General features: G+C 47.3%; 1 protein-coding gene and 1 long non-coding RNA gene across 4 annotated transcripts; one reads left to right on the top strand and one right to left on the bottom strand.

Moving 5' to 3' along the window:
- Positions 1 to 153: 153 nt before the first annotated feature.
- LOC120797321 lies at positions 154 to 5,638 on the bottom strand. Of its 3 annotated transcripts, none has more exons than XR_005708495.1 (5): positions 4,895 to 5,638; positions 1,556 to 1,591; positions 986 to 1,263; positions 353 to 626; positions 154 to 259 (listed from the first exon to the last, which is right to left on the bottom strand). It is a non-coding gene; the product is annotated as an uncharacterized LOC120797321 (long non-coding RNA). The 3 variants fall into 3 exon arrangements; XR_005708494.1 differs by lacking the exon at positions 4,895 to 5,638 and adding an exon at positions 4,183 to 4,509; XR_005708493.1 differs by lacking the exon at positions 4,895 to 5,638 and having other exon boundaries at positions 1,556 to 3,278.
- A 1,546-nt stretch (positions 5,639 to 7,184) lies between these two features.
- Positions 7,185 to 17,802, top strand: LOC120797750 (zinc finger protein 239-like). Its single transcript, XM_040141600.1, has 6 exons — positions 7,185 to 7,359; positions 11,856 to 11,914; positions 12,412 to 14,574; positions 14,863 to 14,941; positions 15,855 to 15,929; positions 16,081 to 17,802. The coding sequence occupies exons 1-3, from the start codon at positions 7,185 to 7,187 to the stop codon at positions 12,952 to 12,954; spliced, it is 777 nt and encodes a 258-aa protein (XP_039997534.1). The 3' UTR covers positions 12,955 to 14,574; positions 14,863 to 14,941; positions 15,855 to 15,929; positions 16,081 to 17,802.
- The last annotated feature ends 4 nt before the right edge of the window (positions 17,803 to 17,806 follow it).

Below are 17,806 nucleotides of genomic sequence, written 5' to 3'. Positions count from 1 at the left end.
AATGTAGTCTGACAGCCGAATGAGGACATGACAAACTGTCTCGATTAGTCGCCTTGTGTTTATAAAACTTTATTTAAAAGTGGAAACAGTCTGATAAATCATCCTGGGACCCGTTTCTCCAGGTGTCGAGATGAATGTGAAGGGTCACGAGATGATCGCAGCCACACCAATTTCAAGTTTAGGATTATTTCATTGTTTCCTGTCAATGTGACCTGGAGAATTTAACTCTGGGGCGTTTTATTAAACGCTGGGTTTGTTTCTGTCGACAAGGGAGGAAGCAAATTAAACAACTTCAGAGCTTCACTGAGTCGTCTGACAACTTGAATTGTTGAAGAAAAAAGTAAATACCTACAGGTTTTTATTTTCCACAGATGTACTAGGCAGACACGGAGTGACTTCAGGGTGGAAACAGAAAAACTTGAACCAGTTTAACCAGTGACCACACCTGATGTTATTTTCCCTCATTTGTCACAAACATCAGTCTGTACACAGACTTTTTTTCTTTTGGTCGTCCATTCAGAAGTGATGCCTGGTGGTGACTTCAACGACGGCATCATACCCGTCAGCCAATCCCTTGTCGGCTTGATTGGGTGTGGGTGTTGCCATGGCGACAGACAGGTCATTTCCTGGAGACAGAACAGTGAAAGGTTTAATCCTTTCAGCTCAGTACTGATATCGTAAATAACATATAATCAGCACTAAATAATGAATATTGGTAACTGATGATGTGCAGCCGATTGATTGACTGACAGATGAGCTGATTGATCCATCGTTTATTAGAGACTTTTCTTAAGACTGTGGGCGTATTCATAATCGATCGTATTTTGTAACTTTTTCAAGGTTTAAGTGTCTGTAGATTTTCTTATAAGTTAACATGCATGTTCCTCGTTAGAACAGGGAGCTCACATTTACATTTTCCAAGTTTTGATTTTGTCTCCATGTGTTAATTGTTCAGTCGTCTCTCATTGTGTCAGAAATACGTCACCTTACTGCAGGTGAAGACGAAGACGCTGTAGCTTATGTTTCACTGTGGCTTTAACGACTCCTACAGAACCTCAGCACAGCTCCACCCAGGTGCAGGCAGATCAGAACACCTGTGTGTGTGTGTGTGGGGTGTGTGACCTGTGGGTTTGTGTCGGTATAAAGACACCATGAGGGCTGTGGAGATGAAGTACGGACAGAACACCACTAGGTGGCAGACTAGCCTGAACACAAGCTGGTGGGGGCCTGAGACAAGGGGCGGGGCTTTGGTTGTAGGATCACCTGTGGAGAAAAGCACACCTGGTCAAAATATAGAAGGCTTTGAGTGATCCCAGGGCCAGCGTGGAAGAAGCCTGGAACCACCTGGAATCTTCTAGGTGACCCTACCATTATATTGTGGTAGACTTTGCTCTCTGTGAGTCCTGCTTGTGAGTCCGTGTGTAACTTAATAATGTACCTGAAGCAGGCCTTTCTCCAAAACTCGCTTTAAATTTAACTCGTTTTACAAGTATATTTACACATAAACGTATATGTTTCCATTCATGTTAGCGGGTTTGGTCGGTCATATACCAACCTTGAGAGGATCTGCAGCAGATCGCTGTGGTCAACCCTGAAGGGAAATGATACAGAGCTTTCAGGTTTCACATGTTACCAGAGGTTTTGCACACACACTGAGCTGATGATAAACATGGGAATAGATAGAAGATACGTCCACCGGTAACTTACACAGCGACTCGCTTCAAATCTCTTTGGATTTAAATCAGTGAGGTCACATGGACGCGCAGAGGGCAAAGGAGAGACGCATAGTTTATATTTTCTTCTGCAGATACAGTAACTTTGGAAATTCAATAAATACCACTTACTATCAGTGGTTTGTATGTTAAAGACAAAGCCGGTCCATCAGAACTTTACCGACATTAAATGAAGCAGAGGCTGGTCCTTGATTTTCACGTGTCGGTGACATCTAAGACTCGTAGAGCAACAGAAAGTGAACATTCGCTCACATGAGTCATTGTTTACCAACGTAAGCTGCTGTAACTCTGTCAGCCTTCGGTACTGGGACCAAACTGACCTCCGCCCTCACATTCTTAAAAACAACAGGTTTAGTGTTAAATAAAATAAAATCTAAAAATAAAATACGGAAATCAGACGGGTGTAGGAACAATGCTAATAAAACCTGGTTAAATTAGTCCATTAAATGTTTTCAATTTAACTGTTGAATAATGAATTCCATATCTTTACTGGTGATTTTCTAAAAAATGCTCTTCAGTAGGAATCACACATAAAAATATGCTCATAACTGATCACGAGTGTGACTCCATTAATTTACTGTATTGCGCAGAATCGACTTACAGAGCAGCCACTGAAGAGATGTTTGCTCCATTGTACTGTTTATGAAGTGAAACCAAACTCTCAAGTCTGTGGCCCCATCCTCTCCTCCTCACACACCTCCTTCCTCTCAGCAAGTGAGAGTAGCAGCTACGAGGTTTTACCTCCATTGGTGACGAGCAAGTCTGATCTAACACAGGTCAAAGGTAGATGCTTGTGTCTGAAGTAGAAACTCATCTGGTAGTATCCCGCGTAGCCGGGCACGATAGTGCATGATAGGCACGAATGACCTCTGTAAAGCCAGAGCAGCCTTTTACTCATCTCTAGTAGAGGAAAACAAAAACAACCCTCGGTTTCTCTTCAGCACTGTAGCCAGGCTGACAGAGCCATAGCTCTATCGATCGACGTATTCCTATAACTCTCAGTAGTGACGACTTCATGAGCTTCTTTAAATTATAATATTCTAACTGCCCAGAGTCAAATTCACCACCTCCTGCCCTCAACCGGCGCCGATTTATCTTCAAACACAGGCACCTTAGAAACAGCTGCAAAAGGTGAGATATACTCATACAGTTTCTCTCCCATTGACCTTTGCCAACTAACTTCAACAATGTCTTCATTTAAACCATCAACTTGTCTCTTAGACCCCATCCCAACTATGCTGCTTAAGGAAGTTTTAACCTTAGTTTGCACCTCTTTACTAGATATAATCAATATGTCTTTATTAACACTTTATGTACCGCAGTCTTTTAAAACAGTTGTAATCAAACCTCTCCTTAAAAAGTCTACTCCTGATCCATAGGTTTTAGCCGACTTTAGACCAATATCTAACCTTCCTTTTCACTCTAAGATCCTTGACAAAGCTGTCGCCAACCAGTTGTGTAACTTTCTAGATAGTAATAGTTGATTTGAGGATTTTCGGTCAGGATTTAAAGGTGCATCATAGCAAGGAGACAGCACTGGTGAAAGTTACAAATGACCTTCCTACTGCAATAAACAAAGGGCTTGTCTCTGTACTTGTCTTGTTAGATCTTAGTCCTGCATTTGATACCATTGACCATCATATCCTATTACAGAGACTGGAATATTTAAAGGGCATTAAAGAAACTCCTCTAAGCTGATTTAGGTCCTATTTATCAGATTGATTTCAGTTTGTGCACGTTAATGATAAATCCTCCACAGACTCAAAAGTTAGTCACGGAGTTCCACAAGGTTCTGTTCTTGGACCAGTTCTATTCACTTTATATGTGTTTCCTTTAGGCAATATTATTAGGAAACATTCCATAAACTTCCATGGCTATGCTGATCATACCCAGTTGTATTTGTTAATGAAGCCTGGTGAAACCAATCAGTTAGCTTAACCTCAAGCAGGTCTTAAGGACATCCAGACCTGGATGACCAGCATCTTTCTGCTGTTAAACTCAGACAAACTGAAGTTATTGTACTTGGCCCCAAACACCTCAGAAACTCATTATCTAATGATATAGTTACTCTAGATGGCTTCGCCCCGGCCTCCAGCACCACCGTTAGGACCCTTGTAGTTCTCTTTGATCGGGATACGTCCTTTAACTTCCAGACAAAACAAACTTCAACCTCTGCCTTTTATCTCCTACCTAACATTGTAAAAAGCAGCCACATCCTGTCTCAAAAAGACGCAGAGAAACTAGTCCATGCCTTCGTTACCTCCAGGCTGGATTATTGCAAATCCTTATTATCAGGATGTCCCAACAAATCTTTAATTACTCTCCAGCTGATCCAGAACGCTGCAGCACTAGGACTGACAGGAACTATCAAAAGAGACCACATTTCTCTGTTTGCTTCTCTGCATTGGCTCCCTGTAAAATCCAGAAAAGAATTTAAAATCCTCCTCACCTGCAACCAACCCCCTTAATGGTCAGGAACCCCATTGCCCCAGTAGAACCCTGTGCTCCCAGAACCCAGGCTCGCTCGTGGTTCCTAGAGTCTCCAGAAGTAGAACGGGGGCAGAGCCTTCAGTTATCAGGCTCCTCTACTGTGGAACCATCTTCCAGTCCGGGTCCAGGAGGCAGACACCCTCTCCAGGTCTAAGAGCAGGCTTCAAACCTTCCTTCTTGATAAGCTTATACTCAGGTCTGGCTCAGGCTGGTCTTGAACCACCCCCTAGTCATGCTGCTATAGGCCCAGACTGGTGGGGGACCTCCCATGATGCACCGAGCTCCTCTCTCCTCCTCTCCCTCTGCATCTGCACAGAGTAAAACTTTAATCTAAAACTTCATGAAGCTTAAAGAACTAAATCACTGATGTTCACAGCGTAGACTGGGACTAGGAGAGACTGTCCGCAGTCTGTGTTAACTACCTGCATTATATTCTGAATGTTTTCAACCTCTGACTGATAAAAATCCCAACCTTTATTCTGTTGGCTCTTAGATCAGGTGAGACCCAGGTGCATGAGCAGATTAACAAAAATTCGTTGTTGGGCCCCGGCTCCGAAACCTGGAACCTCGATCTGGTGACGTCAGAGCGAGTCAGGATCAGTGCTCCGCGCGGCAACCTGGATCATCTCCAGGGAGCCGAACAACATCAGGAGCGTCATGAAGAACCTCACCTGAAGAAACAAAGATGAGTTTCAGAGACACGCCGTTGTTTCATCTCTCTCTCCGTCGCCCATTGTGCTGGACTGACTGATCCAGCGACCCAGCCACACCGGCCACAGACCGCCCTCCTGTAGCAGGAGCTGGTTTCCTCAAACGAAATGACGGTGATTTCCTGAACGTATTTTACCAGTTTAGTGGTGTTAGCCATAATCACTCCACGGTGGTTGATGAGCCCTGGTTCTGACCTTGTAGTTGGATAAACTGACTCAACTATTATTATTTCGTGTGTGGCTGCAGTAAAACCAGCCGGATGGACTCGATCAGTGTTACTGTCGGATTGCGTGCTGGTGCCTGAGCTTCCTCTCCCCAAGTGGCAAACGTACGACTCTGAGTTACATCAGTCACTGGCAGCTCTGTGAATTGTCGGATAACCTGGTGAAGCATCTGTGCACTTCTGGAGCATCCGACGGTGGAAAACGGCCGCATTTGCTGCCAGAGCTCCGGTTTTACACTTGTATGGATGACTGAACTTTGAGACCCCGATGAAACAGTTAACGCGACCACTACAGGTGGTCTCGCTGCTCGGCCCATTCAAGCCTTCTATCGTCCAAAGTGGTGGCTTTCGTGTTTTGTGTCGGACGCCCACGTCTGTCACCGATGTCCACTGGGCCCCTCACATTGTTAAAACACAACTCACTCGGCGCTGAGGTCCGCCCGCGGAGGGACGCTCTGCCGGGGGCGGACCTCCGCCGACATGTCGGTAACCCTCACCGCGTAGGAATCGCGCACGACTCACCCGGTTGCTTCTGCCCCGCACTTCGACGTCATCGTCCGTGTCACACGATAACGTCGAAGTGCGGGGCAGAAGCAACCGGGTGAGTCTTGTAGCCGGCGAGTCGCTCGGCGAAACGAAGGAAAGTCTGGAGTTGTAAACCAGGACCTGCACCCGGCAGCCTATCCAGATGTCGGCTCCTGGAACCACAACTGTAACACGCACTGAAGTCCCTGCAGTCAGGCGATGCCACGGGACACCTGCAGAGCTCCTGTACCTGAGCTGCGTCGGCCACAGGAGTCACAGCGCCCTCTGGTGGACAAACCTTGCAACGGCGACACCGGTAATTAAATAACTCAAGCGCCTTTTTTTCCCCCCCGCTTTCCGTTGCTTTCATTTCTTGTCCCTTACCGGCCGTTGTAGACGCAGACACCGAATTGTCTGCGGTTCACTTTACTCTGATGGAAACACTCTTCTCCGACAGGAGCCTGGTCCCGCAGACTTGGATCGGTCCTGTCACACCTGTTGGAAAACGCCTCTAGTGGCTCGTTGGCACAGTCGGGGTGAGTGTTTCCATCCCGCTCCACATCCGGTCCCCCCGTGACCCAGCTGCTTTCTCCACCTGTCACCTGAGCCTCGGTCTGCTCGCGCTCGCATCGTCGGATTCTCCGACAGCGGACGCCTTAGCAACAGTAACCAAGGGGGGCGGGGCGGGGCTCGGCGGGGGCTCCGCTCGTCTCAGACGAGCTTCCGGTTACCGCGAGACAGCGCGGAGATCGCGAGAACACAAAGTAGCGGCAACAAACAGAACCCGTCAGTCGTAGGGATCTGCTGGACTTGATCGACCGGGACCACTACAGGACCAGGATGAAGGAGGAGAACCAGGACCCGGATTTCACCGATCACGACCACTACAAGACCGCGGTAAAGGAGGAGAACCAGGACCCGGATTTCATAGACCAGGACTACTACAAGACCGCGGTAAAGGAGGAGAACCAGGACCCGGATTTCATAGACCAGGACTACTACAAGACCGGGATGAAGGAAGAGAACCAGGACACGGATTTCATAGACCAGGACCACTACAAGACCGCGGTAAAGGAGGAGAACCAGGATCCGGATTTCATAGACCAGGACCACTACAAGACCGCGGTAAAGGAGGAGAACCAGGACCCGGATTTCATAGACCAGGACCACTACAAGACCGCGGTAAAGGAGGAGAACCAGGACCCGGATTTCATAGACCAGGACGACTACAAGAGCGAGATGAAGGAGGAGAACCAGGACCCGGCCCCCATAGACCAGGACCCCTACAACCGGGCCGTAAGGAGGAGGACCAGGAGACGGGACCCGGATCTTTCGCCCCGCCGTTACAAGAGCGAGATGAAGGAGGAGAACCAGACCCGGCCCCCCCCGTTCCTTTCGCCCGCCCACACCACCAGTGAGAAGTGAAGTGTTTGGGACTTGTGGTTTGGTTTTGAGTTGTTTTTTGGGCAACGGAACGGACGCGTCCTGTTGTTTTGTCGTCAATGTCGGAAATCATCACCATCATCCATCATAGCAAATATAAAAATTTCCGGACCCGAAGACAGAGAGTCCCCGACGACTACAAGAGCGAGATGAAGGAGGAGAACCAGGACCCGGCCCCCCACCCGGAGGACCACCGGCCGCCCCCGGAGTCAGGGAGAGAACCAGGACTGGTGGGTTCGAGCCGCCGGCTTTTTTTTTGCATCGGAAAAGGAAAACAGGTTTTCCCCCCTTTCTTTTCCCGGTTTCGCCTTTTGACAGCAGTCACGTGATCAGTGAAAAGGTGGTTTTGAGGTGATTTCCCTGTGGTTTCAGTGACCGACCCGGTTAAACGCCGGAGGAGCGTCTGTGTGTCGGGTTGTGTCGGTCTCTCATCCTCATAGCAAAATAAAAAAAATCCGGATGGAGAAGTGGACGAGTCCGAAAAGAAATGAGACCCCGAGAGTGTCCGAAAGGGACCCAGGGTTTTACCCGCTTAGTTCCGGGAGACGTGAGCGTCCGATTCGTTTCAGCCTTCGGTGGCTCGGGACGAGATTTAGACAGAACAGCGCGTCTCACGGGCCGTTAGTTGCTCTGGTTTTCACCGGGATCAACAGCTGATTTCAGATCTGGAGAATCCTCAGTCCAGATTTAGGTCTAGCACGGTTGTCGCCGATGGTCGGGGATCTGGGAAGCCGTTAGAGACCGGTCCCACTACCGACGATGCTCCTGCTGCACCGCGAGCGGAGCGACGTGACTCCGCTAACGTAGCTAACGTAGCGTTACGCTGCTGCGAAGTGTTGAGTCCATCCTTCAAAACGTCAGGACTCGCGCATTCGTTTAGTTAAAAAGTTAAATTCACGTCTATTTATTAAAATACGGCAGAGTCTTAAAGACTGAGGTTGCTCACGGAGCTCTGGACCAGACTCTGCATCCCTGACAAGCATACGGCATCCACATCAGTTCACCGGGTCTGAGAGACTAGTCTCCCCCTGGTCCAGCAGGTATCAGGTTTAAACATAGTAAATAACATCATCTTCTTATTGGCTGAGACCTCCGTCACTCCTCAGGTACGTGCCTCCCTCGTACGGACGTTTCACTCTGGACGTGATGGACTCTCGCCATTTAACGACTTATCTGTAGAAAAAGACGAGACACGGGACCCAAGGACAGTTTTTCAAATTGTCCTGCCGTTTCCATATAAGGGGTCGTTTGTCACATATAGACAACCATGTGTCTTTGGGTGCCTTCTTTACAGAATAACACCTCTGTTTAGTACAAGCACCTGAGTTTAATAAGCACCATCAGCCGCTTTCTTTTAGTCTCATAGTGGGATAATATATAAAAACATATAAAAATAACCCTTCAGAAGCCGAGAGTAACTTTTACAGGCCAGTTTCAAAGACTCACATTGAGGCTTTTTTTTACAGCCTTCAGAAAGGCTCATTACTGCAGCCAAGACACACGATCCCTGAAACATCCCCCCATGTGGAAGCACTTGGCGACAGTAGAGAGAAAAAAACTCCCTTTCAACAGGAAGAAACCTCGGGCAGATCCGGCCTCTGGGTGGGCGGCCATCTGTCTCAACCAGTTGGGTTGAGAGAGCAGGCGGAGAGAGAGCTCCACCACTATGTCTAATCATAATAATAACAATAGATGATAATCAGAATAGTTGAGGCAGGGGGTGTTGAGCAGGTTCATGGGGCAGTAGGTGGTTTGTAGTCACAGATCCAGACTCTGCAGCACCAGGGGCAGAAACACCCCAGAAAGCAACAGGATCAGAGGAAGACGAGGAAGCAGAAAACTAAGGGAGAGAGGAGAAGACGAGTTAGTGATGAGCACTGATGGGACATGAATGTGTACAGAGGGAGAGGGAGAGGAGGAGAGAGGAGCTCGGTGCATCATGGGAGGTCCCCCACCAGTCTGGGCCTATAGCAGCATGACTAGGGGGTGGTTCAAGACCAGCCTGAGCCAGACCTGAGTATAAGCTTATCAAGAAGGAAGGTTTGAAGCCTGCTCTTAAAGGGTAATTCCAGTTTATAAATTGCTATTGTTGCTATTGTGGCTCCGTGGGTTGCGCCAACTTTGCACTCGCCACCTCCATCTTAGAGTTTCGGGGAAACGAGGACTCCACAGGAAACAACGTATATCAGGACCCCTGCAGCTTTTCAAATAAACGGCGGTTTTACAAGGATCCTTTCAAACAGTCGGACTGAATCCATCAGGGCTGTTCATCCGGGTCATTTGCTGGCCGACCTAATCAGCCTGCTCAGTGCTTCTCTCAGATGTCACGTTTTTATTCTGGGATTTTTTTTCAAACCTGGGGCTAATTATCCAACACAATGTTGATTTTTTTTTTTTTTTTTTCCCCCCTTCGGCTTCCATTGCAATCTCAGCTCATAGTGGCTCCAGGAATATAACCAGATGCTAGTATTCGTAGTGTTTTACGTGTTGTAATTGCTTCTCTTACCATAGGAAGGGCTGAGAATCTGTCCAGCCGGCCTCCATCTTTTCTTCAGTCAATTTTGGGAAGGAAAACAAAAGTCTCCAGGACAACAATGTTGATAAGAGCCACAAAGTCATTTCCCGTAGATACGCTGCTGGAATTATCAACACTTCCCACTCTCCGGAGCAAAGATTTTCCCTTCCCAGTTGGCTGTTGAGAGCAGTGACCACAGGAACGCCACCAGTTTTCCAGGGTCCACCGTCTTTCAGGACAGCGCCGTCGCCTTTCTGCCTGTTTGATTTAGCTCCTCGTCTGTTTTCTCCGGTTCGGAAAAATACGACCAATCGCTAGAGCGAAATCACTCATCCTCAATCACATAATCCACCATTGCATTTAGCTATTTGAGTTTCCCCAGATCAAAGTATAACTGCAGCGAAAGTCGGCCTCACACACGTGTGTGTGGATGACTATGCAGGTTGCAGGGTTAGAGCAGCCAGCAAGTTGACCCAGGTGTAGATCCCCACAAGTTAGCGTGATGGCCGTTCCAGGCGGCGACAACCTGCGTTTACTTCTGGTCAGACTCAGAGACAAGAGATTGAAATGATTCATGTAAAGATCAGGTTTATGTGGAAAGCTGCAGGGGGCTCACACCGATTGCCCTGACACATGCTAATTTGCGCGAGTCCCCATTTTCCCAAATCTCTACGACGGAGGTGCATAGTTGTTGAGGTGATGACTGCGACGTTAGCACAACCCACAGAGCCACAGTAGCAATTTATGGGAAATAAACCAGGTTGAAATGAATCATAATTATCCTTTAAACCTGGAGAGGGTGTCTGCCTCCTGGACCCGGACTGGAAGATGGTTCCACAGTAGAGGAGCCTGGTAATGGGGGCTCTGCCTCCCAGTCTACTTCTGGAGACTCTAGGAACCACGAGCGAGCCTGAGTTCTGGGAGCACAGGGTTCTACTGGGGTAATAGGTACTATGAGCTCTTTCACATGCGATGGTTCCTGACCATTAAGGGCTTTGTAGGTGAGGAGGAGGATTTAAATTCTGTTCTGGATTTTTGTATTCTCAAATTATGTCCGGGTAGAACACCCTTGGCCATTGAGTGGGGTTATTGCACCAGCTTGATGCTCCGAGACTGAAGGGACACGACTGAAGAGGGATCAAACTAATCTCTTCGATGTATGTTCCATGGCAGGCGGAGCGGACACATATTTAATGAGGGGAAACGAGTTCTGAGCGTTTCTGACGTCTTGACTACAGTAACGAATCAGGGAGAAAATCTATCAAACAGCCAAGAATTACGTCTGTCAGTCACAGATGATGAGCTCGAGAAAACGGAGGTCTGAAAAATGTCAACTGTCAGAGAAAATAATTACGTGAGAGAGGAATGGACTTGCTGCAGTAACTCACCTGTCACCTGACTAGCGGCCCCAGACGTCCACCCCAACGAAGGTTTCGGTCAGATTGTCAGACGGCTGCGGGAGGACGAGAAAACTGCAGTTCAAATCCATTGGCTATAAGTCTTGTTTTACGGATGTCATTCTGTTTGGTGCACAGTGCGATCACCCGCTAAACCGTCTCACAGTTTCCATACAGCTCACGAGACAAAGGTTGAGAAGATTGTATCAAGCATCAGATACCTAAACAAACCACCACACTTTGATGCGGTAGTTCTACATGTAACAGATTCTACTGGATAATCCACAAAATCACTTTTATTTATCTGTTTATCTGTTGCAGTTGATGATATTGTAACGTGCTCTAAATTAGGATCACAGGGGTGAAGTTCTGGTTTGATGACTAATTCTGTTGAGGCTGAGATCAGCACTGTAAACTGTATTTTTCTGTTGTCCAAGTAGCATAGCATTGTACAAACCATCCCCAGTGTTATGGGATCAGATCAGATTGATGGCTGCAGTCAGAGTCAGAGAGAGTTAATTTAATAAGTTATTTATCATTGTATTATGCCAAATGTTGGCTTGACAAGGCGCGTTACCTGCAGCAGCAGACGGATTGAGATTGTGAGCAGGTCTTCGGGACTTGGGGGTCCTCTGCACTGCCTCTAACATCTCTAAGACTGAGGAGAAACCATTAGTTAAAATGTTCTGTGAATCACTCGCAGACCTAAACCTTATGAGTCCTCAAGTCAGAACTGACAGGTCTTTTATTTTCAGGAGTTTCTCCTAACTCTAACTTTTATCCTTATGATGTTTTGTGAATACGGCTCCTGGTTTCAGACTCATGGAATCAGACCTCAGGAATCAGGTATCAGACTTCTGGCATCAAAAAATATCAGGTATGCTTTTTTTTCCCTGGATTTTTATGTTGCTGTTACATTAAGTCAATTTTGGATTAGCAAACATGGTATTTTTTAAATTGTTTTGTTGAACTTGACACAAATTTTGATTGATTGTTAATTTCCCGATGTTTTAGACGATGCTCTGAATCGAGAGTTTGAAACTGAATGAGACTTAAGTTAATTAATTTTTGATACCTGAGGTTTGAGGTTTGATGTCCGATTCCCTGACACGTGACCTGAGACCCGACAACGTTAGTTAGTTAGTTTGGAAAGGGTGAATTAAGGCCTTCTAATGTTAGATTTACTTCAGTTGAAACCAGGTGATTTTTATCTACCGGGGCGGGTCTTGATGTACCTGGGCAGGCCGCTCCAGGAGACCCTTTTTATAGGAAACACTGCCGTACACATATGGTGTTAGACAATTCCCTCAACCATGAGTTCTAATTCTCTCCCTCTCTCTCTGTCTGTATGTCTGTCTTTCACTATAAAAACAGAGACGCACACAGATTCATCAGAGAGTTCAAACTAAAGAGAAGCCGCATAGCTGTGACCAATGTGGAAAAGCTTTTACGACTTCAAGTCATTTAAAAACCCACCAACGCATTCACACCGGAGAGAAACCGTACAGCTGCGATCAATGTGGAAAAGCTTTTACGGATTCGTTTAGATTAAAAACCCACCAACGCATTCACACTGGAGAGAGACCGTACAGCTGTGATCAGTGTGGAGCAGCTTTTAGCAGGTCATGTTACCTAAAAATCCACCAACGTATTCACACCGGAGAGAAACCGTACATCTGTGACCAATGTGGAAAAGCTTTTGCAACTTCAAGTAAGTTAACAGTCCACAGACGCATTCACACCGGAGAGAAACCATATGGCTGTGACCAATGCGGAAAAGCGTTTGCAATTTCAAGTAGTTTAAAAAGTCACCAACGTATTCACACTGGAGAGAGACCGTACAGCTGTGATCACTGTGGGAAAGCTTTCAGTAGGTCAACTATCCTGAAAATGCACCAACGTGTCCACACGACTTAGAAACACACAAGGCCAGGCCGGCTGTTTTCTCCTGCTTCAGTCTTTTACTCCAAATGTGTCCTGACTCGCTGAGATTTATAAAAATCTTTATAACTCACCTTGGGAGAGAAACATATTTCAGTAAAACATATTTCAATCAATATTGCATAACTCTGCTAAGAAAGACATAAGTATATAGTTGACATCCGCCAAGTTTCCAGTGGCGCTGCTGCTGGCAACATGCAACCTGCGTTATGATTGGTGTTAAGAATTATGTTCCGAGTTTCGAACCAAGTCATCAATCAATCTGTTCACTTGAGGGAGGTAACCCGCCCTTGACCACGGTTGTACGAGCAAGACAACTGAGAACTCAATTGGGACATAGCAAGCTAGTTCACAGTACCAGCTGCTAGCCACACCAAGGGACTCTGGACAACAGGAGACCCCCTGTTCTCAGGCTGCTGAGCCATGGAGCCACTTCTCTCCCATCGGATTTTATTTTTGGTGGTTGGTGAACTCCTGTGCAAGAGTTTTCCCACACCATCTACGCACACGCAAATGCCCCGAGTATATTCAGAGAGGTCCTGCTAGCTCTCCGGCATAAGAGCGACGCACTGTCAGAGCATCTACCGGCAGCCGCGAGGGAGAAGCCTGCTGGAAGACAACTCTGGCGAAAGAGCGGCAGGAGAGGAGGCGTCAGACAAAGGCTCTGCCGAAGGGGAAACAAACCGCCGTTGCCATCCATAATTTTTAGCCCAGCAAAGTGGAGGAGCTCTGTAAAAACAGGAAGTTTCGTCGTGGATACAGGGATTATTGCATCGTGGTGTTCACTGAATCATGGCCCCGCCAGCAACTCCTGGGACCCCCCATGTTCCTTCTTGGTGATTTTAATCAATGTAGACTTGAGTTATCACTATCCCGATCTCACCAGTATGTTAAATGTGGAACTAGAAGCAGCAGTTTTGGATAAATGCTGTAGGAAAATGAAAAGTGCCTAGAAAAGCGAAGGCTCGTTCTCCACTCTCTATTCGGGTCCCTCGACGTTCCATCTCATGCCCACCGACAGATCTGTGCTCGAGTCAAGCAAACCCCAGCACAAGACTGTGCTGCAGTGGACTGAGGACAGTGTGGAAACACCGACGGGTTGTTTCCTCAGCAGCGACTGGAGCATTTTTCAGAACTTGGAGCTTGATGAGGGGACAGATACAATAACGGGTGTCATTAACTTTTGTGTGGACAATGTAGTGACTAAAGACATTTTACATTTCACCAACAATAAGCCACATTTTACTAAGGAGGTTAAAGTCTGTAATGATAAATGAAGCTGGCTTTTCTGGAACAAAGACCATGTGGGCGTGGCCACAGCACAAAAAGAACTTAATCGTCTTCCAGGGAAGACGAGAGAGAAACATCGATCTGCAGTTGAACAGAGCTTCGGCTTCATGGACAAGAGGTTATGGGACTGAATGGAAAACAAACAGGAAACAGCTCATCAGTCTGGATGAACAGCACAGAGCCGATAAACTGAATGACTCCTTTCTCAGATGTGAAACACGGGACTTTCCTCCGGAGGGGACCGAGGCCTCAGACTCCATTACCTCTACTGATGCCTCTTGATGGCTGAAAGTTGAATCACAGCAGGTACGGACCATTTGGAACAAAGTATGCAATAAGAAATCAGGTGGCCGGATGGCTTGCCTGCCTTCCTGCTGCACGGTGTCGTATTTTTCAACAGGCCTTAGACAGTCGCACCGTGTTTTGAGAGCCCCATAGTAAACGTGTGTAAGGCAGCTGTGGTTTCATGACTAGACCCTCTCCATTTTGCATGCAGACAGGAGCGGAGTTTAGCGGATCAATAAGCACACACACACCTGATACACACACCGCAGGTGTTCACAGTCTGACTGTAGATGGTGTTTTTGGTTGTAGGAGTGTCAACGGCGACAGTTTGGACTTGGAACAGGAAGTGGATCCACTTAACGTCGACCACTTCTCCTGCACCCCGCTGGTAAAACACACACACACACACACACACACACACACACACACACACACACACACACACACACACAGTTAACATGTTTAAGGCATCAGTACTGTTGCTATGGTTACCAGCAGTTTAACACATAGAGGTCATCATCTATCAGTGATGTGATTATAGATTAATAATTGCCACCTGCACTCTTCACGTGTTAAACACGTGTTTGTATGTGTGCTCCAGATGTGGGCGTGTGCTCTGGGCCACCAGAGGGCAGCAGAGATTTGTCCCGGAGTTAAATCCTTTGAATTTAGGGTTTAGACTTAGATTCCATGACTTTAGTCACTGATTTCCGTATTTGTCCAGGTCGTCAGAGCTCATGAGACAGGTGGTCATTAAGGGCTCCCCGTTCACTTTTTGTCCACTGATGGAGCAGTGTTTTTATAAGAGGGTCCCTGTTTTGTTTGTTCCCGTTCTGTACACAGTAGGAACACATCTGAGATAGGTAGACAGACAGCTCGGCAGCTGAGCGACGCTCAGCAAACACACACACACACACGCAGTCCTGCATCGCAGGGCAATGTCTCGCGTGGCCTGATTTTATACGGTCACAGCTCCAGTCTGTGTCAGTCAGCCTCAGCTGTAGAGAGCTGCTCAACCAGCTCCGCTAGTCCTCTACCCCGCTGCATTGATACAGGCGGCCCCTGAGCAGACGCAGCTCAGGGTACAATGCCCACGGTGAACACGGTGATACCTGCCACTACCGGATTTTACTGCCTCTAGTCACTGTTCACCGGCACACAGTGATCACCGAAGACAAATACTGACCGCTCGCAGTGCATGTTGATCCGAACAGGCCGATTGTGGCCAGTTCATATTGATTAGTCTCCGTGGGTGACGGTGATTGTTGGTAAGCAGGAGATATTGATTATGTGTCCATCAGGGGGTCGTTCTTGACGAAGAAACAGGACCAGGCAGCCAGGAAGATCATGAGGTTTCTGAGACGCTGCAGACACAGGTAACGCGCACATTTTACATCCTGACGGTTTGTTGGAGTAAAAACATGAACAAATGCGGTTCTTTTAGAAAAGTGTGGACTTTTTAATTTCCTTCGTGAGAAGTCGGTGTTAACTGTCTGTGTTTAAATCCTGCTGCGTTTCTTTCTGCAGGATAAAAGAGCTGAAGCAGACGAGGGAGCTGGAGAGGAGAGGACTGACCACTTAAATCGTTTCACCACCTCTACATTTCATCCCTTCTTCCATCTCCTGGGGGGACAAATACAGAGGACGGGAGGAGAGAGGGATTTAAAATCCCGTCGTCTTCAGCAGGTTTACTCTGATGTACGAAGGGACAGAAACCAAACAAAGAAATGAAACGACTGATGGAGAGAAGGACAGAGTGACGGAGCGACGCCTTACCCCACGCCAACTCTTTTTCTTCCTTCTATTCCTCTGCCTGTCTGTCTATCTATCTCTATCTGTCTCCCTATCTCTCTGTCTGTCTCTCTGTCTGTCTGCGGCTCACAAAAAGCTCCATTGGAAAACGTCTCGCCCTCCTTTTGCCTTACAGGCACGAGAAACGGGGTTTTTTTACCCTGAGCAAAGCCTCGCCGGAAGCAGAACCTGAAGTCTTTCTCTGCGGCGAATTCGGACTCGAGCAGTCGCAGTTCAGCGCCGCGGTCCAAACTTTGGAGGATGTGAGGACGCTGTACGATCAGTCCGCCACCCTGCTAACGCTACGAGCTCAGCTTGGCTCTGGTGCTAACGCACGAATACACACTTTCTCGTCTGGATACCGGTCTCGATAAGACTGCGGGTAATTTGGACTGAACGTGTCTAGGTGTGGACTGCGGAGGTTCCGCAACGACACCGGGACGCAGCCCGAGAAAGGTTTAACTCTTATCTCTCCCGGGAGGCGAGGCTCAGGGCAAAACAAACCCTCCTTCCCATAATGCACTGCTGTTTACCTGCGAAGGTGAGGGGATGAGGACCGACGGCATCGTGCGTCGGAGGGTCGGCTGAACAGATCAGATTCGGACCTGAAAGGAAGACGGGAGCCTGAAAGTTTCAGATGCGAACTGAGCTCTTCATGTGGAGTCGACAAACTGTTTACTTCAAAATGTACATGAATATAACAAAGCTACGTACAAATATATTTAAACACAATCACATATATAAACGTATATATTCTAAAGTTTGAATTTATAGATGCTATGGATGTTTTATTTATTACAGCATGAACCGTTCATGTGAGCGTATGAGTGTGTGCGCTGCACAGGTCTAGTCTTAAGGACCCCCCATGACCTCTGACCTCTGGTTTCTAGACAGACTAAACAGTCAGAAACGAGAAGATGTCCCTATAGGAAGCAAAAAGCGGCTGCAGAACTTCATTCAGAATCTTCCTGTTTTTAGGTTTCCTCCAGTGTCAATAAATATGAGAAGCTGCTACTTACGTTTTCTATTGGATCTTTACTAATAACGAGACCGAGGAGCGAGAGAAGGTTTGATGACCGTTACCGTCGGAGTCGAATGAGTCCAGAGCTTTTTCGAACCCGGAACCCAGTCGTCCTGTCAGGCCTACAAACCAACACTTCGCCTTGTCGGGACTGAGACCCGAAGACTTCATTTGCGCAAAAGTTTTGAGTCTGAATTTGAGAACGGGTTCTTTTATTTTTCATCCCGCCATTGAGCAAACGCGTTACGATGTTTTAACAACAACAAGGAGCCGCAGGACAAATCGACCCCGTTGTCACAACAGGAAACATACGACGGCCTTGTATTTCGTTTTTTGTGGCGACATCACATCTGTGCTGATGATGTCAGAGGTCAGACCGGGGTTCCCTCCAAACCGTATTTTGAAATCCGGCAACTTTTCAGGGCGGCGTTGACGGACGCC

Source organism: Xiphias gladius, chromosome 12 (genome assembly GCF_016859285.1).
Source record: "Xiphias gladius isolate SHS-SW01 ecotype Sanya breed wild chromosome 12, ASM1685928v1, whole genome shotgun sequence".
NCBI classification, from domain to species: Eukaryota; Metazoa; Chordata; class Actinopteri; order Istiophoriformes; family Xiphiidae; genus Xiphias; species Xiphias gladius.
The sequence above is the reverse complement of the archived record's forward strand: the minus strand, read 5'-3'. Positions and strand labels throughout refer to the sequence as shown.

Excerpts from the sequence above, each read along its gene's own strand:
- LOC120797750 (XM_040141600.1), top strand. The coding sequence starts at position 7,185 with ATGTCGGAAATCATCACCATCATCCATCATAGCAAATATAAAAATTTC. Across the intron at positions 7,360-11,855 it reads GAGAGAACCAGGACTGGTGG|ACTCATGGAATCAGACCTCA; the intron begins GTTCGAGCCGCC and ends TCCTGGTTTCAG. Across the intron at positions 11,915-12,411 it reads CTGGCATCAAAAAATATCAG|AGACGCACACAGATTCATCA; the intron begins GTATGCTTTTTT and ends CTATAAAAACAG.